At 48.8% G+C, this 27,954-nt stretch overlaps 10 protein-coding genes across 10 annotated transcripts; 4 read left to right on the top strand and 6 right to left on the bottom strand.

The window, feature by feature from the left end:
* Positions 1–34: 34 nt before the first annotated feature.
* L228DRAFT_267229 (hypothetical protein) lies at positions 35–1,183 on the top strand (the record flags this gene model as incomplete). Its single annotated transcript, XM_018334968.1, has 1 exon — positions 35–1,183. The coding sequence occupies one exon, from the start codon at positions 35–37 to the stop codon at positions 1,181–1,183; it is 1,149 nt and encodes a 382-aa protein (XP_018188770.1).
* Positions 1,184–1,585: 402 nt separating this feature from the next.
* On the bottom strand, positions 1,586–3,872 carry L228DRAFT_106484 (kinetochore protein nuf2). The gene is made up of 4 exons (XM_018328907.1): positions 3,615–3,872; positions 3,297–3,557; positions 2,255–3,169; positions 1,586–2,104 (listed from the first exon to the last, which is right to left on the bottom strand). The coding sequence occupies exons 1-4, from the start codon at positions 3,732–3,734 to the stop codon at positions 1,988–1,990; spliced, it is 1,413 nt and encodes a 470-aa protein (XP_018188769.1). The 5' UTR covers positions 3,735–3,872; the 3' UTR covers positions 1,586–1,987.
* A 464-nt stretch (positions 3,873–4,336) lies between these two features.
* On the bottom strand, positions 4,337–5,908 carry L228DRAFT_267227 (thiol-specific monooxygenase; the record flags this gene model as incomplete). Its single annotated transcript, XM_018334967.1, has 3 exons — positions 4,337–5,137; positions 5,199–5,784; positions 5,835–5,908. 3 exons carry the CDS (start codon positions 5,906–5,908, stop codon positions 4,337–4,339), a joined length of 1,461 nt encoding a protein of 486 aa, XP_018188768.1.
* A 1,370-nt stretch (positions 5,909–7,278) lies between these two features.
* On the bottom strand, positions 7,279–9,993 carry L228DRAFT_106480 (hypothetical protein). Its single transcript, XM_018328906.1, has one exon. It carries the CDS (start codon positions 9,640–9,642, stop codon positions 7,423–7,425), a length of 2,220 nt encoding a protein of 739 aa, XP_018188767.1. The 5' UTR covers positions 9,643–9,993; the 3' UTR covers positions 7,279–7,422.
* An 895-nt stretch (positions 9,994–10,888) lies between these two features.
* Positions 10,889–12,600, bottom strand: L228DRAFT_245949 (hypothetical protein). Its single transcript, XM_018332288.1, has 4 exons — positions 12,088–12,600; positions 11,844–12,015; positions 11,571–11,789; positions 10,889–11,488 (listed from the first exon to the last, which is right to left on the bottom strand). Exons 1-4 carry the CDS (start codon positions 12,160–12,162, stop codon positions 11,049–11,051), a joined length of 906 nt encoding a protein of 301 aa, XP_018188766.1. The 5' UTR covers positions 12,163–12,600; the 3' UTR covers positions 10,889–11,048.
* Positions 12,601–13,969: 1,369 nt separating this feature from the next.
* On the bottom strand, positions 13,970–14,263 carry L228DRAFT_267224 (hypothetical protein; the record flags this gene model as incomplete). The annotated part of the gene is made up of 2 exons (XM_018334966.1): positions 13,970–14,139; positions 14,191–14,263. The coding sequence occupies 2 exons, from the start codon at positions 14,261–14,263 to the stop codon at positions 13,970–13,972; spliced, it is 243 nt and encodes an 80-aa protein (XP_018188765.1).
* A 4,235-nt stretch (positions 14,264–18,498) lies between these two features.
* Positions 18,499–21,147, top strand: L228DRAFT_237796 (hypothetical protein; the record flags this gene model as incomplete). Its single annotated transcript, XM_018330973.1, has 1 exon — positions 18,499–21,147. One exon carries the CDS (start codon positions 18,499–18,501, stop codon positions 21,145–21,147), a length of 2,649 nt encoding a protein of 882 aa, XP_018188764.1.
* Positions 21,148–21,807: 660 nt separating this feature from the next.
* Positions 21,808–22,394, top strand: L228DRAFT_245947 (hypothetical protein). Its single transcript, XM_018332287.1, has 2 exons — positions 21,808–21,870; positions 21,941–22,394. Exon 2 carries the CDS (start codon positions 22,204–22,206, stop codon positions 22,375–22,377), a length of 174 nt encoding a protein of 57 aa, XP_018188763.1. The 5' UTR covers positions 21,808–21,870; positions 21,941–22,203; the 3' UTR covers positions 22,378–22,394.
* Positions 22,395–23,246: 852 nt separating this feature from the next.
* On the top strand, positions 23,247–24,208 carry L228DRAFT_267222 (thioredoxin; the record flags this gene model as incomplete). The annotated part of the gene is made up of 3 exons (XM_018334965.1): positions 23,247–23,275; positions 23,829–23,936; positions 24,022–24,208. 3 exons carry the CDS (start codon positions 23,247–23,249, stop codon positions 24,206–24,208), a joined length of 324 nt encoding a protein of 107 aa, XP_018188762.1.
* A 1,348-nt stretch (positions 24,209–25,556) lies between these two features.
* L228DRAFT_237794 (OTU-domain-containing protein) lies at positions 25,557–27,156 on the bottom strand (the record flags this gene model as incomplete). The annotated part of the gene is made up of 3 exons (XM_018330972.1): positions 25,557–26,516; positions 26,579–27,003; positions 27,084–27,156. 3 exons carry the CDS (start codon positions 27,154–27,156, stop codon positions 25,557–25,559), a joined length of 1,458 nt encoding a protein of 485 aa, XP_018188761.1.
* Between the last annotated feature and the right edge of the window lie 798 nt (positions 27,157–27,954).

Here is a 27,954-nt window from a genome sequence, read left to right as displayed (position 1 = left end):
CTCTGCTCACACATATATGACAACCAAAACGGACATGCCCGGACCTGCCGCGCATAGCATCCCGACTGTTTTGCCATCCCTACAACCCACCGAGCTACTCGACCACGTCCTTGCGCTGCCGGCGCATTGCAATGGACATGCGACACCTCCTATCACTCTGATTATATGTTCCACACGAGAAGCTTTTCTCGAAGACTTGCTTGCATGCATTCAAGATGCGCAGCTTCATCCCCATCGTCCCGTCGCAGTCGATTCCAATCCCGATCCCGATCCCGATCCCGATCTCGATCTCGATCTCCAACATGACTTTACCGCGTCGACTGCGCAACATCCAGTGGATCAACAGCGACAGCACCAGCACCAGCGCTCAGAAGACGAAAAAGCAAGACTACAATCCCAGGTTCACCCGCTACTCATTCCGAAACTGAGCACTCTCAAAGCATCCCGCGCCGTCAAACTCGCATTCTGTCCGAGCATTGCGCATCTACGCGCATACTTGTCTACATGGACCCTTGTGGCTTATCGCGCGCAGGAACCCTCGGACAACGGTCTTGGTGCCGGGGCTGGCCCAGACGGACAGAGACACGGTGAACGTAACAGCGCGAGACTACTCATATACAACTCCGTGACCATGCACCGCGACACGAGCGAGTATTCTGTCCAGGGCCTGTCGCGGACGTTTGCTGCAGCCGTGGAAGCAGCTGCGCGGGCGAAGGCGCGGTTGGAGTTTGTCGAGCGGCCAGATGTCGTCCAGACGTCGGACTTAGTGGATCAGTCGACGGACGAGTCTTGGACCACACGACGGGAGCGGGAACGGGAATGGGAAGGGAATGATCTGCTTCATGCTGGAACTGAGAATGAGACGGAGACTGGGACCGGGACCGGGACTGGGTATGGTACTAGGACTGAGCACGACGTACACGGACAGGGACAGGGACAGAGTCACGTACAAAGGCACATACACGAACAAGACTCCTCGCGAAAGCAAGAACGAAAAAGAAAGGAAGCATGGGACGACCTAGTTCCCATTCTCAACACAAACTTGCGGAATCGCGCACCTGCAACAGCCTCAGAATCTTGGACGACGACGACGACGACTAATGAAGCTGATCACGGACGGGGACTTCGCCTTCCGATACGAAAAATTATCCAGCGGTGGTGTGTTTTCGAGACGTCTCTGTAGATATGGAGAATAGAATTCCCACCGCCTGTTGAAATCAGGTCATTGAACCATTACAAGTCTCATCCTGATCCCTCGTCCCCAATTGTGCATTGTACTGCTGTACTGTATTTTTCCTGGTCATCTCATAACTCATTGTACTGCTCTACTGTACGGTAGTATTTTCCCTACAAGCACAGACATAGGCACTGACGACTTGATATCCATAATTACTTCATTCTCATGAACAGCAAAAGAGACAATTAAACATTTGAATTAAAGCGTGGACGTTTATGGTGATATACTGATATACTCCACTCAATCCAACTAGTCCAACCAATCCAACCAATACAACCCATCCTCCCATTGCCCGTTGCCCATTGCCCGTTTGCCTGCCATCTCATGAATATATGAAACGCACAATACTACGTCTCGAAAATAAAATAATAACATACCGAAACAACCCAACAAATCCAACCTGCAGTGTAAATTCCAGGGTATGATAACAACAAACACCAGCCAACGACCAACGACCAACAACGATCATTTAACAACATCGAACAACAACAAAAATCAAGTTTAGAAAAAAAAGAGAAAAAAAAAAAAGAGAAGAACCCGACCCCGGCCGGCCCGGCCCGGCCCACTCATATCAAATATCCGATACTCGTACCAATAAACGCCAATATCTCCCGGCCTTGCACTTTGTTATTACTCAACACATAAATATGACGAAGAGTACTTAATTCACAATTGTGTCTCAAGTACTTGACAGACATATTTTGACGAAGAGTACTTGATGCACACACATGACGATCCTGAAACAAAGACTCAGACAATCGACTGTTCCATTTCGGTAATGTAGAGCTTGATATGCGAGTCGAGTTTGAGGTACTGGTCGTATGCAGAATGAATTTCGTTTTCGATATTCTCTTTGAGATCGGCCATCTGTTGTGATGTGTTAGTTTCTGCCAAGAAGTCTGATTTTGACTCAAGGGAGGGTAAAATAAAAGAGATTGAAATTGATAGGGAAAAGGAAAAAGAGATTAAAAATGAAAAAGGAATGAAACAATGAAATTCTAAAAAGGGGATGAATACCTTCTTCTCAGTCTGTTCAATCCTGACTCTTCGTCGTTCCATGTCGCGCCCCTTTTCTCCCCTCTCTTCCGTCAATTCGCGATGGACCTTTCGGAGCTCCTCCATACGTTCTTTGGCCTGGCGGGCCTTTTCTCTACTTCCTTGCCTGAGGGCTTCGGTGCGTTCGTTCCACCGCTGGAGTTGTCGGTTGAGGAGATGTTCGGTGCGCTCGACCTCGCGCACATTGTTGCCGCGCTCGGAGAGGGCGTCTCTGTGGCGGGCTGCCTTTTGGGCTTCTTCCTCCTCGCGGTGCAGCTCGACGGAGAGTTCCTCGAGGAGTTTGATACACGCGGCCACGTCATTGGCCACGACTCCAAACGTATCTGTGGATGTCTGCAACGCGCGCGTGCGTCGATCGAGTCCGTCAATCTGCGCCTTATCTGCCGCGAGGCTGTTCGAGAGATCTGCCAGCGACGCTTGCAGGGCAGCAGGCGATTGCAGCACATATGGTTTCAGCTTGGCCGACTCGTGACGCACGTTGATGGCCATGGCGGTCTTTTCTTCCAGCGCATTGGTCAATCGGCCTTTATCGCCACGCACGCGCTCCAGACGCTCAGCGACTCGCTCTTGTCCCTTGCGCAGCTCGAGCAGGCGGGTCTTGAGCTCGTCGTTTCGGCGCATTTTCTCCTTGACCTCGGCTTCCATGCCTTTCCGATTGCGGCGCATCTCGGCAAGTCGCCCTTCCATTTCTTCATTCTCGCGGAACAGCGTTTCAATTCGCGCCTTTGTGCGTTCGGACTTGTTGAAGTGTTCGTCGATGGTGGATGTCTGGGATTCGCGGAACCGAACAAAGTTGATCACATAGGAAAATATCTTGACGAGTCGGTCGTGTGTGGGCTTGAAGAGATCTTGAAAGGAAAAGTCGGTGATCCCGCACTGAGATGTAAATTCAGTCAGAAGATGCCACTATGTAGAATGGGTCTCGGGCGCTGCTTCCAGTTTTTTTTCTTTTTTTTTTTTTTCTTTTTTTCCTTTGGTCAAAAAAGTCTATTCAAATGCTTACCTCGAGCATCAGCTTCCTCAGGCTGATGAAAAATGCCATCAAGCTGCGCGTTTCGCCCGGTATCACGTCTCCAAACTCGCCGCAAATGTCTTCCGAGGCAGCCTTCATTGCCGGATCCACCGTGTCGCGAGTAATGTTCATGAGCAGCTCCGCGAACCATTCGAACACCATTTGAATTTGCTGTGGATTCGGCTTTTGTAGATCTGCTGGTGTAAATGGGACACCAATGTCGCTGATACAACCGGCGATTTCTTTGTCGGGCTGTCTTCGGTCAGTATTACCATGGTAATAAAGTAACTAATCTGCCATTGAGCATACTAATCTCATAAATGAGTCGCTGTCTTCTTCCTTCTTTCGACCGGTGCCCGTGCCTCGATAGTTTGAATTCATCCCGCCAGCGCGGAATTGCTGGCTCGTGCGCGGGTTGAAATCCATCATCCTGGATTTTCTCGCCTAGACTTGGCCACTTGCTTTATTTTCAATTGGAGCACCTTCAGATAGTATGTGCCTGACTCTGTGTATCTGTCGGTGGTGTTCTGGCGGAAACAGTTGGCGGACTTGACTGGGCGAAACGATTGTTTATGCGAAGGATATTGTTGTTGATGGGGTCCCCTCGGTCCAGGTTGTGCTGTCAACAATGCGCACGGACCATGCACGAGGATGTCCCGATAATCTTATCAAGCCATCTACGAGACCCTGCAGAACTATCAGTGTCACACAACACTACTACACTGGTTTTGAAACGCGTAACTCGAATATAATTTTCGATTTTTAGATGCGCAGATAATTTGTCTTGAGAGGAAACTCTATGTGTTTTTCATTGGTGGTATCTAGTACATGATCATCTTCATATAACTTGTCTAAAGAACCCTATGTCTCGCCAAAGAAGACTAAAAGAATAAGCCAAAACTAAAATATTGGACGAGAACCATAATTTATGTTCCAAAGGAGGCGTTGAAGACTCTACGAAAGCAGATAATTAGCTCGCAGAGTATTGATCAAGGACAGCGTCCCTTCCTCGACCGCAGAAACTAGCCCGATCAAAGGAGATGGGACTCTGCATTTGCCGCCTCGCTCCTCCACTTGAGATAGTCAAAGCCCAGCTCTTCAAGCGTGCATATTTCGTGTCGTCGATCGCCTAGCTTTTTCGACGCAACTTTGATCAAGGGAAACCGCTCACGCACCCACTGCGTCTGCTCATTCCAATATGGCGGCATCTTTCCGCGGCCATCATTGGCAAGGCGTGTGCGGGATGTAGCCTGCAATGCCCAACCATGTAGATGATTGATGTATTCCGCATCGAGCGGAAACGCAATCGTGTGGAAATTCCTCCCAGAACCGCGATCAACAATAGTTGCGGCTTCCCATTTCTGCATCTCGCGAAGTGACGGCAGAGTCATGCGGCCGGACCATGCGCGAGCAATGACGGCGCCCTGGGCCTCAGACACGGGAAACGGCACGATGCGCTGAGGTAAACCGATGAATGCCAGTGTAGGCTCGGTATTGTAGAACAGGTGCTTGTACACGTTCTGTGTGCGGTCTCCATTGGAGACAAGCGCGGGAGATAGGGAAGACAGAAAGGGAAACGAGTAAAAGTAACCCGTGCAAAAGATGATCTTGTCGATGTCTGTCTCAACACGGCCATTCGCGAAACGCACCGCGCGTGGTTGGTCTTTGAGAAATTCAACAATTTCAGGGAGATTCTCTGCCTGAGAAGTGTCGGTTGAAGCGGTGATATTGGAAGCGTGCTTTTCACTAATCAGGATGGGTTTCTGGCAGAATTGGGATATTTGTGCGCTAAGATCGATGCCAGACGCCGAGTTGCCAACAACTATGACTTTCTAGAAAAGAAAAAACGTCAACCAAAAGCATACATGGAAATGCGGGAGATGGAATAACTACCTTTCCCTCAAACTCATAGGGCTTCCTGAAGTATTTCGAATGCGAAATGACACCTGGATGGGAGTCATTCCACTCTTTAATGCCTGAGATATCTGGAATGAATGGATCGCTATAATGTCCGTTGGCTACGACAACGGCGTCAAATTCGGCGATTGACTCCGTTTGGGTCTTCAGATTGAGCGTTTTCACCGTCCATATTCCTTTGCTCGACGAACATACTCGTCGAACATCCAGCACCTGAGTACTTAGATGAAGGTATGGCTTCAGTTCTTCTGCATATGTCTCGAGATACTTCTTCACTACGGCGTGTTTCGGAAATAGGGATGATCCTTTCGGGAACGGTAGGTCGGAGTAATTCATCAAATTGTTTGGAATGTTCGTTTCCAAGTAGTCGTATACAGGGGAAACAAAGATAGCTTCGTCATCTTCCCAGGTGGGCTTCTCTACAGTCGCGCTGGGCTGTGTTCGCGGAATAGTGAAATTGCCATCAAGGGTATTGTTCTGAGTGTAATTCCAGACTCCGCCGACGTTGCCGCGCTGTTCGAAGATTGCTATTTCAGAGAACTTTTGTTCTGCGAGAAGATATCTAATATCACAATGAGTCATGAGCCGTAAAATCAAGGCATGGAACCGTACTTTGCAGCCGCGAGACCACCAGGACCAGCGCCAATGACAGCGACCCTGTCAACATCGAATTTTCGAGGTTCCATCATGCAACAGAGTCTGTTTCCCAGCCCGTTCCTTGATTGCCAAGTAATCAACAGATCTTCCCAGTAATATTTGACAGCGTGACGGAGTCGTTTTCGCAACTATCGTTTGCGAATGAAACAGGCCTTGAACTCAAAGCAAAGAATGTCGAAGAAGACAAGTCCAATATTCCGTTATCTTCCTGATCCCTGAAGTCCACACGATCGTGCAACGCAAGACAAACGCAATGCGGGGCAGGAATCACCACAGAATCCGTGACCTCTTAATTGAAACTCCTCGGATTGTGGTAAGGAGCCTCAATCAAAGACGAAAAATCATTTGACTGCCAAAAGGATGCTCAAGGCTTCACATATATATCTTCTATCTTTTGTGTCATAAAAACGCCCCCCAAAAACCCAGAAGAAGACGCAGCTGTGCTTGTGGTAATCTTATCGCATATATATATCTCCTGGCAACAAGCCGGTATCTAGATCGCTCCCGCCCTATCAAAACGCATGTGAAGGCGCCTCTAACTCGATCAGACAATAATTCACAAAGTCACTTGGGGAGCGCAGAAACACAATTGGGGGAAAGCTAGAGCAAGAAACCGCATGAAATCCAGATAATCAACGCTCATCATGTTTGGCTGCTCCGCACTAAGCCACGCGAGGTTTGACCCTCAATAATCTCCCGCATGCTTTTGCAGATAGAGGAGTAGTGCCTGGGCAGATTAGCCAGAATAGCGGCGGAGAAGTCGGTAGAGGTACCGTTACCGTGAACGGAAGAAAAAGCGTGGTGGGCCAGTGGTGTATGGTGTTTGGTATTTAGTATTGCAGTTTAGGCTGGGCCCAGGGCAGCGGCGGTGGGGGGGTCGGATATGACTGATATCGGATGCCGTCCGACTGATATCGCCTACTTGAGCAAGCAGCAATTCAGGAGACCGCTCATACAAAAATCCTAAATTTGGGGATTTGGGGAAGGCACGAGTAATATTACAGCGAAGAACATGTATCAAGGATAGCTGGTCCGCTTTGTAAAATACCAAGTATTATCCTTTAACATGAGACACATGCTTGAAAATCTCAGACTGCATATCTGAGAACTATACTTACAAGACTTTCAAAATTCCGAATAATATTTCCTCTTCTAGTATTGTCAAAACAGACAGCTCTTAAGCCTGCAGATGATAATATTATGTCTATAAGTATTCTTGTATTCATTCGTGTCTCTTGAATACGAAATTCGCACATCTAATAGTATTATTCGAATTTAGACGATGTTTGATCAGACCTCCGCGGAAACCCCGACGAAGGAAAAAAAAAAAAAAAAAAAAAAGGTAAAAATGCCCAAATCTCTATAAATTCGCCCAGTCCAGGTGCCCATGCTTCTCTTCGCCATCTCTATCCCATGCAATCTTTCATTCGACGAAAACGAAAAAGTACAGAACGATTAGAAAAAAATAGCTGGAATGTCTGACCTTCCTAACCAAGTATCGCAGAACTGACATGATATGAAATCGCCAATGGCACACCAATTGTTACATCCAATCCGTGCTGAACTCGCCAAATGAGCCTGTCCAAGATTCTCCGGAGTCAAATGGGCCATCAAAATCCGACTGTAAAGGATGCTGATGCTGCGGCGGTACTTCGGTCGACGCTGGGGTCCCCATAGCCCCAGCACTGACATTCGCCTGGAATATTGATGATAAGTCCAAAGGACGATACCGCCTCACTTCAGCCGCTCCAAGAATGGAATGATACGCGCTTGATTCTCCCAGAACGCGGCTCATCAGGGACTTCAGCTCAGCTCGAATGGTATATAGGAAATCTGAGTCGCCAGGGACACCACAGTTGGAGCTTGGCCCTCCATGATGGTCAAGTAGATGAGCAGCGGAGGGAACGTGGAGGTCGAGTAGAATGCTTTGACGTCCTTCAGCCATGGAATCGGTAACTGCAGCAAACCGACGAAGTAAATCGGTCAGCTGTTTAGCAACTTGCCACGTTTCTGGGTATTCATCCAAAATGTTGGCGCAAGCGAGAACTTCGTCCCGAAGTTCGACTCCACGCGCGATAGTCCTGGTATAACAGAACAAAAAGACAGCAGAAGCTGTCATGAGCCGACAAAGAGTGATCCAATTTAGCGCCAATCGACGCTGGCTGAAAACAAGTGAACTGGATTGAATATACTTTTGCGCAGACAGTTGCAGTTCCTGAACGTGTGATGGAGATAGCTGCGAGTTGAAACTCGAGGGACTCTGAAGAAGGAATAGCAGATTCTGATACCGCACATTAAGCCATGGTATTGAGTTATGAGAAGGGACGGTCTCGTTTTCGGCAGCTGGGGAAAGCAGATATCCTTGACTGTGCCAGTTTACTATCTCTGACATGATATTTTGAACAATGGCGATTCTCTCAGATGGACCAAGCAAGCTGGAGGCGGCTGCTCCTGATAGGTGAACCCTCTGCAGAATCTTTCCTTCCAGCCGACGAAGCGCGATCATGTGTCGCTTTGACTGAAGAAGCAAAATGTTACTCGCTCTTTCATCGCCGGCATATTCTTCCACTGTAAGGCTTGGAAGAGGAATCTCGATATCTTGGTCGTCGATGCCAACAGGCAGACCTGCTGAGACAGACACCATGCGGTCGAAAATATAAGCACTCCACAAGAGTCTGTGCCGAAGTTCGATCTGGAGAGGGCTCAAGTTTAGCTCCGGCGGAGCCTTCTTATTGAGACCGAGTAGCATGATCTGACGACATAATATGCCTGCAGTTACCCACGGCGAGACGGCACCCGGATCGAAGAAAGAATAAAGCCCCAAGAGTAAGAGAACCTGGACGGACTCGACATCTTTTCTACCCAGGCACTCTTGAATAATCTTATGATAAGATATCTGGAATTTCACGCAGATACCGCACGGTATGCGTCCGGCTCGTTGAAGCGTGTTGCAACCAATGGCCATGATGATATAAAGCCTGCTTGGAATGGCATCAAGCTTTCCTGGTATGGCCATTGCTTCAAGGTCCTCCATGATTTCAGCGCGATTGATAAAGGGGTAGCATCGGTGGACATGCGAAAAATATGAGTCTACAAATTTCCGTCCAGCCGCTTCCTGGGTCATCCGTTGGCCAGTGTGTTTTGAGGAGTCTCTTTCTGCTGGCTGAGTTGGCGTAGCCGACATGCGATGTAGCGTGTCCGGGCCTGCCTCGTGCTCTGTGGCAGGGCCATGATGAGGAGAGCCGTGTCCAGCGTGGGAAGATTCTGGAGTCAATTCCCGTGCAAGGTTAAAGGTGTTAGACGACGATGAAGACACAGATGATCGTTTAATAGCTTGAGGGGCTACGGAGCTCTTAGATGAGGTGGGTTCTTTGGCGACTAAAGCCCCTGTAGTGAGCGTCTCTACCAAGGGATGATCTGCTGGCAATGCATCCTGGAGACACTTTGATAGCCACGAGATGCGAGCCTGAAGCTGGTCAATCGGTGTGTTTGGAACGGACGCTACAGAAGGGGCGGCCGAGAGCGAACATGGAAGCCCTGCATTCTCACACAGGCTACAAGTCGGAAGAGTCTTGCTGCATTTCTTCTTCAGGCGGCGGCAGCGGCGACATGCCGACGTCGACGAGGACTTTTTAGAGGATGAGCCCGCGGCTTCGGAACTCTTTCGGACGTCACCCGATTGCCTTTGCTGCAAGACTGAGTCTGCTGGTTGGGGCTGAGAGATGCGGAAGCGGTGGAAAGAGGAGCTTTGCATTGTTTTCATAAGGACGTTGCCTTGACCCACGTTCCCCTGGAGTAAATTTCCTTCTTCTTGAATAGGTAAAACTGAATTGGGAAATTCTCTACCCCGACTGCCTCCTTGTCGGAGCCAAAGGGGCGAAATCTGGGGAAAGTGGATCTGTATTCCCAAGTCGCCGGGACCTGACCTTCACCACTATTTCTCGTATATTGTCCCCTGAAATCAGGCTTTTGCCTTGCCTTGCAGCTTTCAGGAGCAATTCCTTTTTGTTCCCTGACCGAGGCGTGAAATCCAAGATTGGCAGGTTGTAACAAAAACAGAACAAGTAATGCTTCCCATGAGAGCTATAGCCACACTCCTTAATGATCAATGCGGCCACAGTATTTCCAATTTAATCGGTTCGCAATTGAGACGGAAAAGCAAAATATTTCGCAATGAGAGGACAGCGTAGCAAAATCAGATATGAACTTGTGCATGGGCCTTGCAGGGAAAGGGGAGCGGACTTCTGCTATATCAACCCATAGCTTTCCCATTCGACCGCAGCGGCAAAGTTCCGATACCGTATGAGGAAATTTCCAGATGACCGCATTCCCTGGTCTCCGATTGCGTGAAGAGAAAGAGTCACACGAAAATCAGTTCCATCTCTTCCTGACAAAGTAACATCCTGACAGGTTGGGGGATAGCAGAGGTCGTCGTAGCATGTCGGGGCATCATAGCGACAACTATATCAGGAAATTTTTGTCGGAGACCGGGCCGATAAAACGTAGCACAAAGTGGTGGAATCAAGGTTCATGGCGTTCAGAAGTTGGGTCCAAAGCACTGGTGCGCAAGGGTTCCACGAGTAAATGGGGCACTTAAAAGTCCCGGCCCGACTTCTCGTTCTCGAAGCATTTGCACCGGGTGCTGCCAGCCTATTCCTCACAACTAATGCAACGAGTGGTGTTCTCGATATATTAAAAGTGGAACCAAACCGCCGTTCCGTTCCGAAGGTTAGCGGCGCCATTGACGAATCAGTGCCCTTCGTGCTCTCTTACTCTCAGATGGGACCGTCTCAGGAACAAAAGGCATCCGAACCCTTATCGAGATCAGAGATAGTGAACTGTACTCCGTACTAACCCGTACAATCCATATCAAAATAATGCATCAAGCTTGATAGCGCTGAAAGAAACCTTGTTTGGCATGAACACACGAGGTAAGCATTTCAATTTGATTTGGCGCATCAGGCTCAAATCGTATCATGATTCAAAAATCATGGGATAGTTTAATTCGTTTCCAGCTCAAATCATACAATTGGTCGATTCATTATGTATCACATGTGCATTATTATCATTGATATTCCCTTTTTCCGACCAAAACCCTATTCTTAACAAAAAAAAATCTGACCATCACAGTTGAATGAACAGCCCTTTACTGCTCACTATATCCACATGTTAGTCGTGTCCTTCGCTTTGGCTCAACGGCCCATCATGTGCCAACAATTGGGGAAGCGCCGGCAAAACAATCGCATCCTCAGGGGCTCCTAATGCGTCCAATCTATCCGGTGTGAAGCTCGTGTTTTGTGCGTTTTGCCATTCCAGTATCGCGGCATGATTACGACACTTCTTATGAATAGCAAAATCAGGAAATGGCGATTTCTGTGTCTCCATCCAGTTGTACGTAATAACATCCACGCTCGGTTGACAGGAGAGAGTCTGCAGAAGTATGTAGAGGCAATGAGAAAGGTGGTTTTGATGTATAAAAGGCATCTTGGCCACGGGGAATTCCCAACTTGAATAGTAGTGCTCACGATAGACGTATTTCCGCACAGCATTAAGGCAATGCAGAGCGTGCTGACCGTCGAGCTGTGCGAAATAGGCATCAGATCCAAGGCCTAAAGTTTGTCAGACTCGGTCATATCGAATGCGTGGAAGCATGCTATATGAATAAATAAAAAAAAAGCATGAGAGTCATACCCCAGTCTTCAGGCACCTTGGAAGTGAGCTTTGGATCCTTTCCAAGCCGGACAACATCCTCGCTGCGGATAACAAAAGGCACTATCTTAGCCATAGCTGCCCAAGCCGCATCAACTTCCTTGGAAGGTGTTTCTCGATAAATGGTAGGAGGATCATTGAAGAGATTACCGCTGATAATGCGGTCTTCTTGCGTAATTTGCAGGCGATCAAAGACCGGAGCTTCCCTGTTTAGCGCTGATATATATAGAACAAAGGCATGAGCGAAACACTTACAAAAGTAAGAAGTTCTCTTCAGAGACTCATCATCCGAGCATCCTCGCCTTGCATCGATTAAGACGAGGGTTAAGGCAATTATTGAGCCAAAGAACATGAACAGATTCAAGATAAATAGCCCTCTTCCACTGAACGCTCTTCTCCATATCGACAATTGTCTGGCCCGCGGGACCTGAACAGTGTGAGCCGGTGTCAAAGGTGTCAAACATGAGAGACCTAATGAACCCCATCTGCTACGACTTACCGATTCCTCAAGCAGACTTTCATCATCATTATTTCCAAGAGCGCTGTAAGCCGTTGCTTCCTCTGCGCTTTTCATCTTTGAGAGTTGCGTCCTTGGAAAATCGGAGTCACCGAGAGTTTGCAACGGTCTGCGATGAGAGGACAACGCAGAGATGGATGAGAAAAATACAACTCAGATATGCCCATAACGGAACCCCAATGAGAAGCTTTCTTCAGCGGGGAACTTTGAGGGGTAGTCATATCCCTGTTGTAGTGCGGATTCCTTAAAATCTGAATAATTATCAAGCTCTGAGAGCTCGAACCTAATATTCAGCCGCAAGTGAACAGAACCATGTAATGTGCTTTGTCACCTTATCTTGCCTCGTCGCATTGATCTAAGACTGCTTATGCACGTTGTTCACTGATAAGGTGGCAGAACTGGTGCAAATTCCCATCACACTCAGTATTGTACCTCCAAGATACAAGCAATAGAGGCGTCAGTCAGCACGCTTTTTGGGCTTGCATATCTGACATGGAAATTCATCATAATAGGCCCATCTGGTTCTCACAATTAGCAGAAGCCAGGGAGGCATTTTGAGCAACCTCGGAGACAAACTAGGACAATCTGTAAAAGAGAGGCACGAACGGCAGGTTACGCCACCGCAGCCTTGTCAAGACTGGATCTTGCATTAGCCTTGCCCCGCACCGTTCCCGCTGGTTAGGCAAATTGTAGAGCGGATATCCTTCCAGTTAGAGTACACATCTTTTGATGACCGCCCTTGAAACTAAAATCATAGGGCCGAAAACCGTCATGATCCGGCTCGCAATGCCGTTTTGAGCTTATCATAAAAGCAGAGTCATCTGCAGCATGCTTGCTCAGCTTGCGGCTCAGAAGCGAATTAGTGGTGATCGTCAGCCTTTACCTGACGATTAGCATGCTAAAAAATGAAGAGCTAATGCAGTCTTACAAGCTGACAGAAAGGTGACGTGCTCTTATAATATTATCACAATACTGACCAATGTCATGGAGCGGAAAGCCATACAGTAGCTTTGGCTGGAAGATCTCAGCAAACAGCGTCAACCGGCGCAGAGAAAAAGAGTTTGGTACTTGGTAACTCGACAGAACAGCAAAACATCTTTTAAGCATTGCACAAATTGTGATACTGCAAACCACAAGCGTCCTTGAAACGAAATGGGAAGCTACTCTCATGGCGAAGTCCAGCGTTTGGATGGTTGCACTATTCTCACTGGGTGGCTTACTGCGTTGTTACCCGCCCCAGCAAATATCGTATAGCTAAGGTATATAGGTACCTTAGGTATTCTTCAAAGCGACACCAACGTACAACAACTCGTTTAGATTGGTAGCCGTAAGAACAGCCTTGTTTAATGTCACATCTGTTTTGTTAGCGGGCCAGAGTTTCCCATCTTGTGCAGAAGAAACACCTGCCTGATCTAGACACACATATCATAAATAAAAAGGCTGGGACCCCTATACTGTTAAAACACAGTTATACAGAGCGATTTTGGCGTGCTAAGGCATTTAGATCACCACTAGTGTACCCTTGCAATAAGGCACAGCAAAGTAACAAGAAACGCTCAGCCCTTCCTAGTGCAGCCAATTGCGTGCTTTATTGACATATTCAACGTTGCCATAAAGAGGGGAAGTGAGAGCGCTTTAAAGATAACCAAATCTGACTGTATTTTCTGACTAAAACTGTTGCAATCCCGGCTTCCCAAAAATAATTCCAACTTTCAACGGCAATTGTGACACTCCTGAAGGTTGTTATTTAATGATTTTGCGTCACACTGCCACTGGACCTGCTTCCATTTCTCGACTCAGTAGCGATACCTTCAGGAGGGCGATCCGCTGTACGCTAGCAAATGGAGGAGGCATCCCTGAAAACTTATTCCGCAGCCTCGTCGCGCACACGGTCGAGCAGACGATTGTAAATTCCATCGTCCAAAGGGGTATAGGCCTGGCTAGCTTCGCGCTTCTCCGCAGCATCGTCGCGCAGAGGCGGGTGGTAAACTTCATCATTCAAAGCGCCATAAGCTTCGCTAGCTTCGCGCTTCTCTGCTTCTTGAGTTCAGTCTTAGATACTGCAATTAGAAAATCTGAGCTTACCTATCTCCACCGGCAGAGCTAAGGCACAAGCGGCCAAAAGCACTAGGGGGGCTGCAACTGAGAAGAACTTCATGACGACTGTATGCTCCAAGAAGAAAAAGAGGTAGGACTTTCGAGGCGCTGATTGTGCAGTTGGATTGTGTCCTTGGGGAGAGTGATTGTGAGTCTTTCAAAGCGCGGGACAGGACTCTTAAATATTTGCACGGCGGAGAAAAAGATAGATCACAAAAGCGCCCATGACCAGCGAAGAGCTTATCCTGGCCGAAAATGGCTTTTCATGCCCTTCTTCAACAAGGTCTGTAATGCTTGAACTGCCCTTGTAATCACGCTGCATGTAGAATGGAGGGTGAATCACACGCCTACTGACAGCTCTTATTGGTGCACAAACCCTGAGGAATCGTGTTAGTGATCATCTCCGATGAGGAGCTGAATGCAACTCACTCCAATGGTCCAGTCAGTCATTTGGATAAGATGACGTTTCAGTGTCCGGGGCAGGGCACTCTCACGGTGCATCGAGCGTATGGTAGATCTCCATTGCTGGCTTCGGTAAAGCTTCATTTCAGTTGGTTAGCCACATGTTGTGGAAGATGGCATCATTGTCCGCATTATGGCAAATGCAGGGAGGTAAAGGTCGTCTAAGAGAAGAGTATTTGCAGCTCGATTGCCGGTGAGAGTCGGAAGAGCATGTCAAAGATAGTACTGAAGAATGACAAGTTGAGACCGCACGCTAATTTCATGCAAGGCAGTATTCATGTCCAGTCAGTGTCTACCTAGTTTATTATGCATGTGGAAATATATCCCAGTATGCCTGCTGGCAGAGAGGCTTTCCATCAGCTAGATGTCAAGGAGTAAGGATGTCGCACGGCTATCCTGGAGCTCATTCTCAAGAGCTCGGTTGCTGTTGCGGTAAGCCGCGTTCTGAAAGAACGCTTAACAAGATATTTTTTGTTGCACGTTCGCTGCAAAAATGACGGACGATTTCAAAGCGTGAGGGGACCGCTGACTTTATCTGAGCTAGTTCTATTCTATGCTGATACTTTATGAGACGACGGTCTGATAAAGGACAGCAGTCAGGGCCACGCATGTTTCATCGTTGGTGTCGTTTCAGTGAGTAGCAGCCTTATATGATGAGAGTCTAGGAACCATAAGTTTCGAAAATTTGTCTCCATACCCAAGCGCCCTTTTGTATGATGATGGAGAAGCGGATAGCTTTGCTCGAAGCTAAACCTTCAAAACACATAGTGTTTCACTATTTGGATTATTATTGAGCAGTGGTGTATATGGGACAATGCAACCCCCAGAGGTCACGTGGGAGAGAACTCATAGCTATCATACTGAGACGCAGTACGAACGAGCCGAGCTGCTTGCTTACCATCAGAAGCCATGCCATAGACATTAAACTTTCTGGCCTTTCTCTGATAAAGGCTTGCCTAATGGTGACTGCACATGATTATATCGCTCCAGCAAAAGCAGACATGCAGTCACAGTTGGAATTGTAGTACTGGTGGTCATCCCAAGGCTTGGAGACCCAGTGGCCAATGAGAGCTTATTTGTGAAGCGTCGGGCCTGACCTGTCTGATGCTGGCAGGTGCGCTCTAATGCTGGCACTTTTCGAGGAATCGTAGCTCTACCTCGTATCGCGAGTGCCACTCAAGCCAATTACTGAGCTGCGCCAAGTAGAGGTACGCGTAAAGTCGAAAATTGGCCGTGCAACAGGAGGGTTCCCATGGCTGGTTTACTTTTCCGTACAACGATAATCGTAGCCCAGCTCTCGCAAAAAGGGCGAACGAGGGAACCGAGGAACGAGGGGAACGAGTAAAAGGCCGTTCCACCTCGGTTACTGTCCATTGCCCGGCCCCCGATCCCGACGCAGCCTCGCTCACCAGCTAGGATCGTCCAGAAAAGAAAGCAAGCGAAAAATCACACAACGTGGATGCAGACAGGAACCGTTTCCTGAGAGCGTTGCTCTAACATATGCCTTAACTCAAACGGACTGCGCTCTGCAAGCCGGACGAGCCAACGGAGTGGAGTAGCGTCGTATTCGTGGTATCGGTTACTCGTCAGTCACGAACCGCTGCTGAGCCGATCAGGTACCGATACCCACAAGTTTTAGAGGTATAGAGCGAGTCAGAAAGGAACAAGACGAGATGGATGCACGGCCGTCATTAGTGATTCGAGGGCCGGCGATTGAGCTCTAAGAGTCGAGCCGTCGTCATGTCAGGGACCCTTCTTTTTCCCTTCTGGTTTACGGAGCGAGGGAGTACCGGAGTACGGAGGCATCGGGAAACGATAGTGAGGATTTAGTCTCAGTAGTGCCATAGTGGCAGGAAAGTGGTGAGTACGGAGTACATCTGTGTAGGTGACTCAATGTTCTCGTTATGAGGTATCTGATGTGGTTCGGCAGCTTTTTCAGTCTGCTCCTTAAGCCAGTTCGTTCATTACGCAACTCCGCTAGGGCTTCCTAATTCCAACGGGCCCGCCTTCAGCTACACAGGACGATTCAAGTTCGTTCATTTTCTGTAAAACGGGCGGGTCATTGGGCTGTCCGAAAAAAGATTCCACACTGTATTTTACGAAGTCCTCGCTAATAATCCAAAATTTACCCACTAAAATCTGCTGACTAGATCGAGACAGTTCGGTGGGATAGCTAAGTTTGTTAGCTGTGGTCTGTGTGAGGCAAGACACGCACAGAACTGCAGCTTGAGGAAGGGGTACGCTGCGTACTCTGTAGCCTTGAACACGGTAAATTACCCTCGTACTGTGCATAGCCAAATAAGAAGCCGTTTGCTTGCTGCAGCCCCGACGTGGCAGCGCCACAAACGGAGCCAGCCTACCGTTCGATGCATAATTACAGGTATGGTACAGAGCACACTGCTATGGCTGAGTTAAGTGAAGAGACAAAAAGAAATGAGCAAACGTACTCGGTAGAGGCACAGTTTTGCGGATAAATGGGGATGTAACTTACTCCGTAGGTTAGTTATCCCGTAGAGTAATTTCTCTCTTACCAGAAAGGACGGTAGACTAGTGGAGACCCTGGTCCGTCCTCAGCCGGCGACTGGTTCGGTCTACTACCATTGCCCTTGACTAGAGAAGTTTCCTGGGAGAAAACGCCGGCAAACTTACGTAGAGGCTTTTCCTCTCCGTACTCCCATCCGGCTCTGGTTCGTTTGTTACGGAGCTGGACACCTGAAAGGCTGTCATTTGCTAGTCCGCCTGTCAATCCTGGCGCCAGTGGCGTCCCTCTCTCATTTTTGCCTCTTTTTTTTTTTTTCTTTCCTCTTCTCCCCAGGCCGTCCAGCGCCATCCAAGATCGTCAAGGGCCCCGCTGTCCACGAGTTCAGTGCTAGCACGGCTATCTCCGTTAGGTGCTTGTTCATTACAAGAGACAAAGCAAGAAAAGCAAAAGGGAGCACAGCACCCAGCGTCACTATTAGTTATACTCCCACACTAATGATGCTGAGAGCAAAAGAGCGAGCGAAGTTGCTCATCTGTTATGGAGACACGCTAGTCCAATGACTGGAACAAAAGCCTCGTCCCATGAATGACTTCGTTCCTGATCAGACCCCCCCCCCTGCTTGCACAATTTTCTCGCACCTGTTCACTCATTAGTCCAAACTGCCGCTGCTAAAGTACTACTTTTACTCTCCAAAGCTCTGCTCGCTCTGGCCTTGGTGCAGCATTTCCCTCCTTTCCTCTTGTCGTAACCCCCAAGAAGTTCATGAGATTCGCGTCATAACCGTCTTTCCGTTCTTTGCACCAACACACACACACACACACACACACACATCACGCTCATTCTATCCCACCAACGTCACTGCTGCACACCGTTTCCCTCTTCCATTCATCAATAAATCCTCCAATCCCATTTGAGACGGCAACAACCACGTCTCAAAGAGGGTTGTCTGCTGACAACCCTTGCATCCCTTCGCCACAGAACGCCTTCCCCTAACTCATCTTCTCATCCCTCCAAACAGCGAAGTCATTGCTGCTCGGGGGAAGTACTCTACGCGACGCTCACACAAACACACAAGAGAATACGCCAGTTCTTTTCGCACGCTGCTCGCCTTGATGAGCTTGTCGTGCATGACCAACCACATTGTGCTCTGAACGATTACCTCCAAATAAGCTCAGCTTTTGACGTCACATACTACCGAACGAACCAAGTGCAATGTCTGCTTGATCGGCCGAGCTATCAGCTTCGTTACTGGACAACTTGCAAACCAGCATACCTTCCTCAATGAAACCCATGCCTTTTGCGACGCGAGAAGAAAGAGACCACGAGAAGGGCTGTTTGACTGATCGATGAAGATGGCCATGTGGCCCTTCAGCCGGAAGGCTAAAAAGGCTTCAAACACTGCAGAGAAAGATGCGAAGGCAGGTAAAGGAAAAACTCCCGTACAGGGCCCTCCTGGTACGGGACTGAGCGTAGCCGACGCCTCGTCATCCGCACCTGCGCCTCGTTTCTCACGCCGAGCAAGTCAGAGGAATACGCAGAAACCCTTAAATTCTAGATCCCCAGACGAGTCGCACGACGGGTGGGAAGCGGTTCAATGGCCGGTATCAGAAAATGAAAAGGCCGGGGGAGGTTCCGCCGAAGGTTACGTCGCCACCGGTGCACCAAAGCCATTGAATGCGCAGAACATTCGCCCCGAATTGAATTTCAATCCAACGCAAACATCATTGCTTCGATCAAAATTGCCGGCATATTATTTCCAGAACCCTGGGTCCCGCACATCTCTACCACCAGAAAACGCACTTCAACGCCCTACATTACGAGCCAAACGAAGCGCCAATGATTCGAGTCTGTTGCGACGCAAATCGAGCAAGAAGAAGAAACGAGATCACGAGCGAGAGGAGGAGATTAAAGCTATGAGCACCATGAGCCCGCCGATTCCCATCCCACGTCGACCAACGTCACATCTGGGTGTGCCGTTGAGACGAGACAGCAAGAAGCTCCAGGGTGGGCTTGGAAGATATCCAGAACAGCGAACTTCTGAAATATCGCTTTCTTTTGCCGCTTCCATGCAGTCTTCTGTCTCTTCTGTATCCGAATCCGTCGAATTTCGAGTAAACCCTTTGGATGTCTTTTCACCTCGGCCGACGATCCGTTACTTGGATGCGACGCGCCAAGGCTTCGGATCGGGTGTTTGGGAGCCTTCACGGAGCAATTCAAAGCGGACGCGGCGCACTGTGATCCCCGAGGACGCCGTCGGAGAGGCGCCGCACCGGCGGAGAATAGAGGAACTGGCCGATGATTTCGACGCTGGGGCATTGCGCGAGGTGATGGAGCGTGATCAACGTCGCCGCGACAGAAAGAGGAGAGCTGAGGAAGAACGAGCCTATCGCAGATTGTTGCGTCGATCTGAGGGGCCGCGTGAAGCTCAGAGCCAGCAGATTGAACCAACACCGCTGGCCTCTGAGCCTCAGGAAGTTGCGATGATGGAATCTGTTCATGGCGCCGCCGCCGGTGCTGGCCAAGATGTGCAAGTTGCTCCGCCGCGGGATCAGTCAATCGAGATGCAGCGTGTGCATTCATCGAGGTCATGGCTTCCAGGTAGCTCGAAGGAAAAGCTCAACCTCTCTGAGGACATTGCCACCGGTGCTGCTCCCCCCACTGAACAAGCCACGCCAGCCGAAGAAAGCGTGGAACCTATCATGACCGCTCAGGCGGTACGGCTCTCACATGCCACGACCTCTTCACCCCATTCACCCGCCGAACATATGCGACAGCCCTCGAATATTTCGCAGATCAGGGACGTGCGGCATGAGAGCACGCCTGAAGTCTCAAGCCTACTGGAGTCGGAAAGAAGAGGATCCGACACAAGCGGTCGATATATTGGAGCATGGTCATCCTTCTTTCGGCGCAACGCCACCAGGGGCAAAAGACGATCAGTTGAACGTGGCCGGCTCACTCCATCAGAATTCTCCAACACCTCGAGGGAGTCCATGTCACGTCAGCCGCCACCAGTCTCACTGCAGGGGCGCATCCGTGCTCGTTCGGGCACTCCTGTACGCACCCAATCCAAATTCCGTGAAGATCTTCCAGAATACCCAATTTCACCTCCAGACTCCCGGGTGCAGTCCCCTGAAGCAAGCGTACCCAATCAGTCGACCCATTGGAATCGTGGACATGAGCTGTACGAGAGAACACTCGCCGGATCAGCTGTTTCCCGCGATATGCCATCCCGTTCATCCATGGCTCCTAGAAACGAGTCGCCTATGAGCGGGTATCGATCTTACGAGGCACCTTCTCCAGACGGAAGAATGTCTGGTTTAATGATGTCTCAGTCTCTTGCTTCCGTTGACTCGGAGGGTTCATGGCTCTCGGGAAAGCCGATGCGGATTCCCTCTCATACGGCGCCATTGAGAGAGAGCGCGAGCTCGCTGTTACGAAGGCAAGAGAGATATTCACATTACGATGATGAACATGACGAGAATGAAGCGCTTGGCATCACTGAGGACGAGTATTTCAACCGCTTAACGCCTGGGCCTGACACGGTGCTTGAGAGTGGAGAGACACCTAATGCGACCCGCAAGCCAAGTAGTACTGCCATTGGTCCGGAAGAAAGCGATGGCGAGGATGTACTCGGCGTACGTGCGGAGGAGAATGAAGGCGACAAGGGCACTTGGCATCATGGACTTGGTCGACAACCCACTGTCATTCACTCCGGCAAAAGGGCAAAGTCACGTGAAGGGCTTTTGAACTATTTCCAAGCCGACGCCGATGACAGATCTGTAGAGTCGTCGCCCATGGAAGATTCACCCAATGAAGATGTGGGCTTCGAGGGTGAGCTGGAGACCCCGGCCATCGAACGAGCTACAAGTGTCGACTACAAGGGAAAGCACGTTCGGCACCTAAGCGCCGGCAGTGCCAAGCTTCTCGACATTCCGCCCAGAGCTTCTGGGGAGGGACGTAGATCTGCCGTGGAAGGATGGTCTGAGCAAACCGCTCATTGAAAGATGATCAACCTGCCATCCATTGTGGCCACCAATGAAGCTCTTCTCAATTTTGGAAAGCGACATGGCGGTTCACTATGCATCCTCCATGCTTGTTTGTGCTCCTCAACAGACTTATGCAACTCCTGCTCGAGAGAACGAATTTGGTTAGTTGTCGTCCTGAACAACTTTTTGCGAGAATGTCGCAGACTCTCGGTGATTCATCAGAGTGATGGCTAGACATCGTCGACCATACGTAAAAGACTACCTTTTCCGTAGTGGAGGTTTTTCTTTCTTATTTTTTCCCCCTCTTTATTTTGTCTTGTAGTATATGTCGTTCATCTCGAGACGACTGTGGGGCATGTGGAGCTTGCTACTGGTTTCTTTGATTGGTCTGCCTTTTTTCTTTTCAAACGTGTGGAATTTGATGGATGACGGGCGTCTGCAACTGGACCGGCATTGAAGGGATTGATTGCTTTGGCATTGTGATTCGGTTTGTTAGTCATTGCGCTGTCATAAGAGCAGCATTGGTGTGCATTTTCCGCCGTTGGCAGACCTCAAAAACTTTTCCTTTTTTCGTTTACATGCTTTCGGCATACCCATATTTCACAGCGGTTTCTTTAATGTCTTGTCATCTTTGGTGGAGACCAAAACCTGAGCACATCTAACTAAGGCATGATTGGCCTGATTAGTTTGCTCCGATCCATCTCGATGACTTATTTGCTTCTATCGTCTTCTCTTCTTCTGCGACTACCCATTGGCATTCCTGTTCTTGTTCATTTGTGCTTGTTGGCCACAGCATTGCAAGACTTACTTGTTCTTGAGCATATGCAGATCAGCAGCGACCTTGAAAGCCATCTATTGCCCTTCTATTTGCATATCTGCATACCTGCATATCTGCATATCTGCTCTTCTATCATCTTTCTTCTCATCACTGTAGTTTCCTAAATATTTTGAATCCATTTAGAATGGACGTGGAAAATCAGTAGACTGTTTCACGAATGAACAACAAATAGTCCAATTATCACTTCTGGGACTTGGAAATTCTATCACTGTGCAAGCTGGGAACTGCTCAATATGGCTATTTTTGAGAAACATCTCCAGGAGAATCTTGAGTCTTGTCGCCAACGCAGGTTGAGTCGGTGTATCGTCGGTATATTGTTGGCTATCGGTCACTGCCCATTGACCGCCTTACAAATATCTCCATTATCTGTCACCGTATCATGTTTTATCAGAGTCAGCTTGGGTTGATAAAGTGGCCAAGACCCAAGCAAGAGAAGGTGATCGAACGGTCTAGGTCGGCAGAATGTTATGTCAGCAAAGAAATTATTAATTACACGCCACAAATCAGTGCCAGTATCTTCTACTTGGTTCCGAGATGACTTTCAGCCATGCCATCAGTTATTCCCGTGCGTGTGTCATTAACAGATCTTTTTGCTTTTTCATCGTCATCGCTCCGGCTCATCTCGTCATCTGCCGTAATCAAGGTGTTCTCTTGTGTCTGTCACTAATCTCTTCCCTCCGCCGACCGGATCTGTCATCTTTTCCTTGCAACCGAGAACCTTTCTATCTTCACTCCAGCTTGCTTTCCGCATCCTGCCACCTTGATGTCCCCATACAACTCGCGTTTACTTTGAGTGAAATATCTTTGCCTGTGAGCTTGTAGGTACTTTGTACCCACTTCCCGCCATTGCTCGATTAATAAATCCACACCGAAATTGACCAGAAGCTCTCATCTCACCCACTACGATCACCTCCGTTCCTACTCATTTGCCCACCACAACTTCCTCCCCCCTTCCCCCCCACTACTTGCTCTTGCGCCGCTACAAATACAAATCATATCAGCACCTTCCCTTTCCCTTCCCCCTCCTCACTACCCTGTTTTATCTATATAAACTCCATCTTCCTCTTCCCATCAACCACCTTTCACCGTGGCTTCCTCCGCATCTTCCCTCTTCTCCACTTCCATTCTACGATCCGCTTCCCGATCAGCGTTATCGGCAGCGAGAACCAGAGCTCCTGTGCTTGCACGATCATCTCTTCGCCTTCAAACGCCCCACTTTATCAAGGCTTCTTTGCCTCGACAATCTCTCAAGTCCTTCCACGCTTCAGCTCTCGCAATGGCTCCCGGTCTTCACAACCTTAACAAGTATGTCTTTTTTTCCCCCTCTCCTGCTGTCATTATTGAACATCTCAATTTCTTTGCTCGAATTGCGGGTCGGTGTGAATATGTGGGTTTGCATAAAGCTGCGGCTTTGACTGCAGCCATCAATGCTTTCCCAAACTTCGAGCCAGGTTACGCTACGCTTCACATGCTGTGGGATGCGGCAGTCAAGGACATCCCTTGCGGGAAGACGGAGGATGAACCAATGACAAACTGGCCAGCTGCAGCGCGGAGGTTTTGAAACAGCATCGTTACAGACGAATCTGTTTTTTCTGGCTTCGTTGCATGCAGCCTGTCAATGCCATTTCGTCATTTGGTTTCACCACCTCTTCTGCATGCGTCCCGTCATTACATCCATGGCTTTTTTGAGCATTGCATATTGCACCTGCACCTGCATCTTCCCGCCACTGTTCCGTCCCATTGGGATAACATATATATCATCATAATCACCCGTTTTCCATTTTCTTCACTGTTATTTTGACGCCATCTATCAATCCATATTTTGATTTACAAATCAAGAAACTAACAGATTGTACAGCAAGTCCGAGTTCAACACTGCCCTCGAGGCACCGGACACCCTTATCGTCCTCGACTGCTTCGCCACCTGGTGCGGTCCTTGCAAGGTCATTGCTCCCAAGGTCGTCAAGTGAGTTTTCCCCCTTGGTTGTCCCTTTTCCGCAATATAAAATGTCGTAATAGCATGAACTAACACATTTTTTTTCTTTTTAAAGGCTCTCCGAGGAGTTCCCCAACGTCAAGTTCTACAAGATCGACGTCGACGAGGTCTCGGACGTTGCTGCCGATCTCTCCATCCGCGCCATGCCCACCTTCATCCTCTTCAAGAACGGCCAGCGCGTCGGCGAGGTCGTTGGTGCCAACGAGAAGGCCCTCCGTGCCGCCATTGAGCAGAACGCTTAGATTTTCTTTTAACCTTTTTTTTTTTGTCAAACAAGTAAAAAAATTAGCACAAGCGTTTTAAATGACCAAAAAAATAAATTTCTATCACTATAGATGATTCACCAATCTTTGTTCAATTTCGTTGAATTCCATTTCAATTCATAATCCGCATGTCGTGTGTCGTGCTTATATCTGATTTATTCTCAATGTTTTACGCGCGCGCGTGCGCACCTATACTGGCATAGCCTACGAAATGTGACGTATTAATAGCAATTCATTTTTCAACGCATCGAGGAACAGGTGGAAATGTTCACATAATGAAAAGAAATGGACAAATTGTCAAGTAATGAATATGAATAGTTTCGAGTCTCGAGATGACATGTTATGTACAAGTTTTCAATGCATGTCATGCAAATCATGTCAAAGTTATGAGGGGATGGAGAGAGAGAGAGAGAGAGAGAGAGCAAGAATAGAACAAATGAATACGAAAAAAAACAAGAAAAATGTTGACGATCCTGTCTCTCTCTCCATCATGTGCTTGTCTTCAAATAAAAAGTATCATCAGAAACGCCGCAAGAAATGCCAATAATGAGTTAAAAAAAGTGAACATTTTCGGCGGGCGACCCCACCGTCTGGTACTTGCGCGGCTTTGTAGCGTGTTTAGTGGCCGACGAAGTAAAAAAACAAATATGACAAAGTTGGCAGAGAGGCAAAGAGGAGAGCCACGGACATAAGAAGACGGATAGCGCAGTGACCGCCGGGGATGTCCATCATGATTTCATGCGAGAGCTGTGCGCGAGAGACAATAAGGTAAATCGATAGAAAAAACAAACAAACATGCCGCCCGCCTCATCGACCTGATGGGGCAAATAGAAAACAGCATGATGGTCCGAGCACTTCGAAGCCATCTTCATGTCATGAGTAAAATCGTATCGTCTTGAGACAAGCATTGCCGATGAACTGATAAAAAAGGAGTGAAACGATAAAAGCATCATGCCCTTGCGGTGATTTGGGAGAAACCTTCTTTTCGGTTTCAAAACCGCATGCGAAATCCGAAACGCCGATGGTTATGCTCAATCTCTGGTATGTTGTCGACGATGTTATCTTCATGGAAAAGAAGATCATGAGGTTTGCTTGAGGATGCTCGAGTTGGTCGAATCGAGCCTGTATGCGGTGACGAGAATGGAAGAAAATGTGTGTGCTGGATATGCGGCATTGTTGTGGTGCATATTGAAACGGTAAGGAGGATGCCGACGGGCTTGAGAACATGTGGTGCTTTTGAGCAAAAGACGCTGAATCAAGGCGGTTGGATCAGACGAGTGAACGAGGACCAAAGGTAGAATGACTCGAATTATCAAATCCTCGTCGATCAAATGTAGAGCGTTTTGATGCCAACTTCAATGACGGGTGATCCGGCCTTCTTTTGCCCACTGGTGGTGTCTTTGGGTAGTGGAACACCGCCATTCGCACTACCGGGCCTACCTTGCTTACCGCCCGTGGCAGCGGCAATCCTTCGTTCCTTGGCTGCCGCTTTCTGCGCCGCCTTCTTCATGTCCTTTCGCTCGCGCGCGGTCGTCCGCTTGCGAGGGCCTGGAACAGCATGTGGTTTGGCAACAGTCTTGTTAATAGTTGTACCATTGGTACCATTGGACTGAGTGAGCGGTGCCACGGAGGACGGTTGCTTGGGCGGTCGAAGTGTTAGTTTGACACCAGAACGAGGTTGGGACCGACTTGTGCTTGAGTAGTCTGATGCGCTGTCGTCGTCTCGTAGATAGTCCGGACGCCAGTCCTCGTCTTCCGTTGCGTCTCCGTCGGAGCTCTTGACTTCAGCATTCACTCCACGAACGCCCAAACGACTGCTGGCTTCCGATGAGGGAGTCGAGTCGCGACTAGCAAAGGCGTCTCGACGATACGAATTCGGCTGTCGACCTTGACGGAGCGTCGCGCGCGTTGCTCGACTCAGCCTTCGGTCCTGCTTCTTATTTGGTCCACTTGAAGCTTCGTCATCGCTGTCAGGGTCTCGCTCAATGGACGAGCTTCCGGGTGTCGAAGAATTGCTCTGCCGCTCGTCAAGGTCTAACAGCTTTGAAACCGCGTCGTCCACATTGCCTCGGCACTCTTCCAATGTCCTCTTGACCAAGGCACGGTCCGCGAGATAAGGGAGTGAGGAGAGGACGACATCAATCATCCAAGGATGGACTCGCGAGGTCTTCGCCAGTCGTTCTTGCTGTAATGCCTGTTCTTCGGATGAAATGGCCTGTTCCTTGACTTGAGGCGGTCCAGTGTGAGGGCCTTCGATATTCCGAATAGAGGAATAGTGCTCCCAGACCTAGGGTTTCAAGTCAGTCATTTTGCTCAAGATTTACCACAGAAAAAAGATGTAAAACCGACATGGTAGGCAATGTGCACAATCCGCCGGGGCCCTTCAGACTCCTCTTCGTTGTCCGGATCTCCACCAGACACCATGTAGGCGAAGTCCCTCTGGTAGATTTTCACGTCGACATCGTATGCGGAGCTAAAGGCCGATATCTCCATATTGTCCCCATACGTGCCGCCGCGAGCCATGGTTTGTAAATGGCTCTCAAAGACGCGTTCAACTTCTTCTGGTGTAGGAGCCATTTGTTCGGGCGAGGCATAGGCACCGGCATTCTTCCTCTTGGGGTTGCGTCGAGCTCCTCCGCCTGGACGAACGTCCATGAATTGCTTGTAGTAAGGGGCGTGGTCTCTCATATATTCAATGACTCGAGCTCGAATCTCATGGTGCCGAGACTGCGTGCCGTAGAGCTGGTCGGAAAGAGCATTAAAGAGGCAGTTTCCTATAATTTCAGACGCATTCAAATTAGCTGGTATGTTCTTTGATGAAGCAAGGAGCTTGCTCTCAAACAGCACAGCTTACCATCTCCCCTAATATCTGCTGCATAGAGGCCATGTGCTCTGAGCAGTGGGAATTCTTCCGTTGACCGAGGCATCCCGAATGTAGGAGAGACAAGCGACGGCCAAGTGGAATTGAGCTGGATCAACAATTGGGTCAAAAAGACGCGTGGGGAGACACGCTCTCTTGCTCTCTACATGAGCAGGTAACGAGAACCCAGAGCGCGTCAAATCAAGAATTCGGGGTTGTTGTTGCGGGGGTTCGAGGCAGCGGAAGAGGGCCCACTGGGGGGGGGTTGTGGACACCGCAACAACGGAGACTGCAGGATCGACAAGAGAGGCAGAACGAGCTTCAGAAAAACGGCACCAGCTTGAAAGAAAAGCGTGGTGGAGGAAATCCACAACAAGAAAAATCAAAACTTGCAAAATAACAGACTGGAAACCCTGGTCCGGGGAAGGAGCAGGTCTCCCGTTGTGGGCATAAAAAGTCAAAAAGCGGTAGCAGCCGTTTTAGCAACGGAAAAGCACAATTAGCAGAATTCGGCCACAATAGGACAGTGCACACGCTACTACTATTGGCACTATAACAGAGTTACTTTTTACCGCTTCAGCAGGAAGGAACAATAAGGGAGTTACTCGGAAAGGTTTAGCACCAGAAGGCCGGGTAAGGTACAATAAGGCCACAATAAGTCAATAGTTTATATATGTAACTTAATGGTCTTACAATAGTTACAATACTATTGTACGCATGGCTTTTTTCTTTGCCCTTTGCTCCAAGTAATTGACTCCCTACACGTCGTCATTGCCAGTCACAATGGGGACAATGTCTAAAGGCGTCACTATTCATATCACAATCAGTGTTGGGGTACGCGAAACGACTTTGCCCTTTGTCGCTG

The sequence above is a fragment of the Xylona heveae genome, assembly GCF_001619985.1.
Source record: "Xylona heveae TC161 unplaced genomic scaffold L228scaffold_4, whole genome shotgun sequence".
NCBI lineage: Eukaryota > Fungi > Ascomycota > Xylonomycetes > Xylonales > Xylonaceae > Xylona > Xylona heveae.
Note: the sequence above shows the minus strand (reverse complement) of the source record. Positions and strands in the feature narration are given on the sequence as shown.

What these genes read in the sequence shown, in the direction of transcription:
- L228DRAFT_106484 (XM_018328907.1), bottom strand. Translation starts at nt 3,734, where the DNA reads ATGATGGATTTCAACCCGCGCACGAGCCAGCAATTCCGCGCTGGCGGG. An exon ending in GCGACTCATTTATGAGATTA is followed by an intron (nt 3,558 to 3,614) that starts GTATGCTCAATG and finishes GACCGAAGACAG; the next exon opens with CCCGACAAAGAAATCGCCGG. An exon ending in TGAGGAAGCTGATGCTCGAG is followed by an intron (nt 3,170 to 3,296) that starts GTAAGCATTTGA and finishes TTTACATCTCAG; the next exon opens with TGCGGGATCACCGACTTTTC.
- L228DRAFT_106480 (XM_018328906.1), bottom strand. Translation starts at nt 9,642, where the DNA reads ATGAAAACAATGCAAAGCTCCTCTTTCCACCGCTTCCGCATCTCTCAG.
- L228DRAFT_245949 (XM_018332288.1), bottom strand. Translation starts at nt 12,162, where the DNA reads ATGAAAAGCGCAGAGGAAGCAACGGCTTACAGCGCTCTTGGAAATAAT. An exon ending in GAAGAGAACTTCTTACTTTT is followed by an intron (nt 11,790 to 11,843) that starts GTAAGTGTTTCG and finishes TAAACAGGGAAG; the next exon opens with CTCCGGTCTTTGATCGCCTG. An exon ending in CAAGGTGCCTGAAGACTGGG is followed by an intron (nt 11,489 to 11,570) that starts GTATGACTCTCA and finishes GACAAACTTTAG; the next exon opens with GCCTTGGATCTGATGCCTAT.
- L228DRAFT_245947 (XM_018332287.1), top strand. Translation starts at nt 22,204, where the DNA reads ATGGCTATTTTTGAGAAACATCTCCAGGAGAATCTTGAGTCTTGTCGC.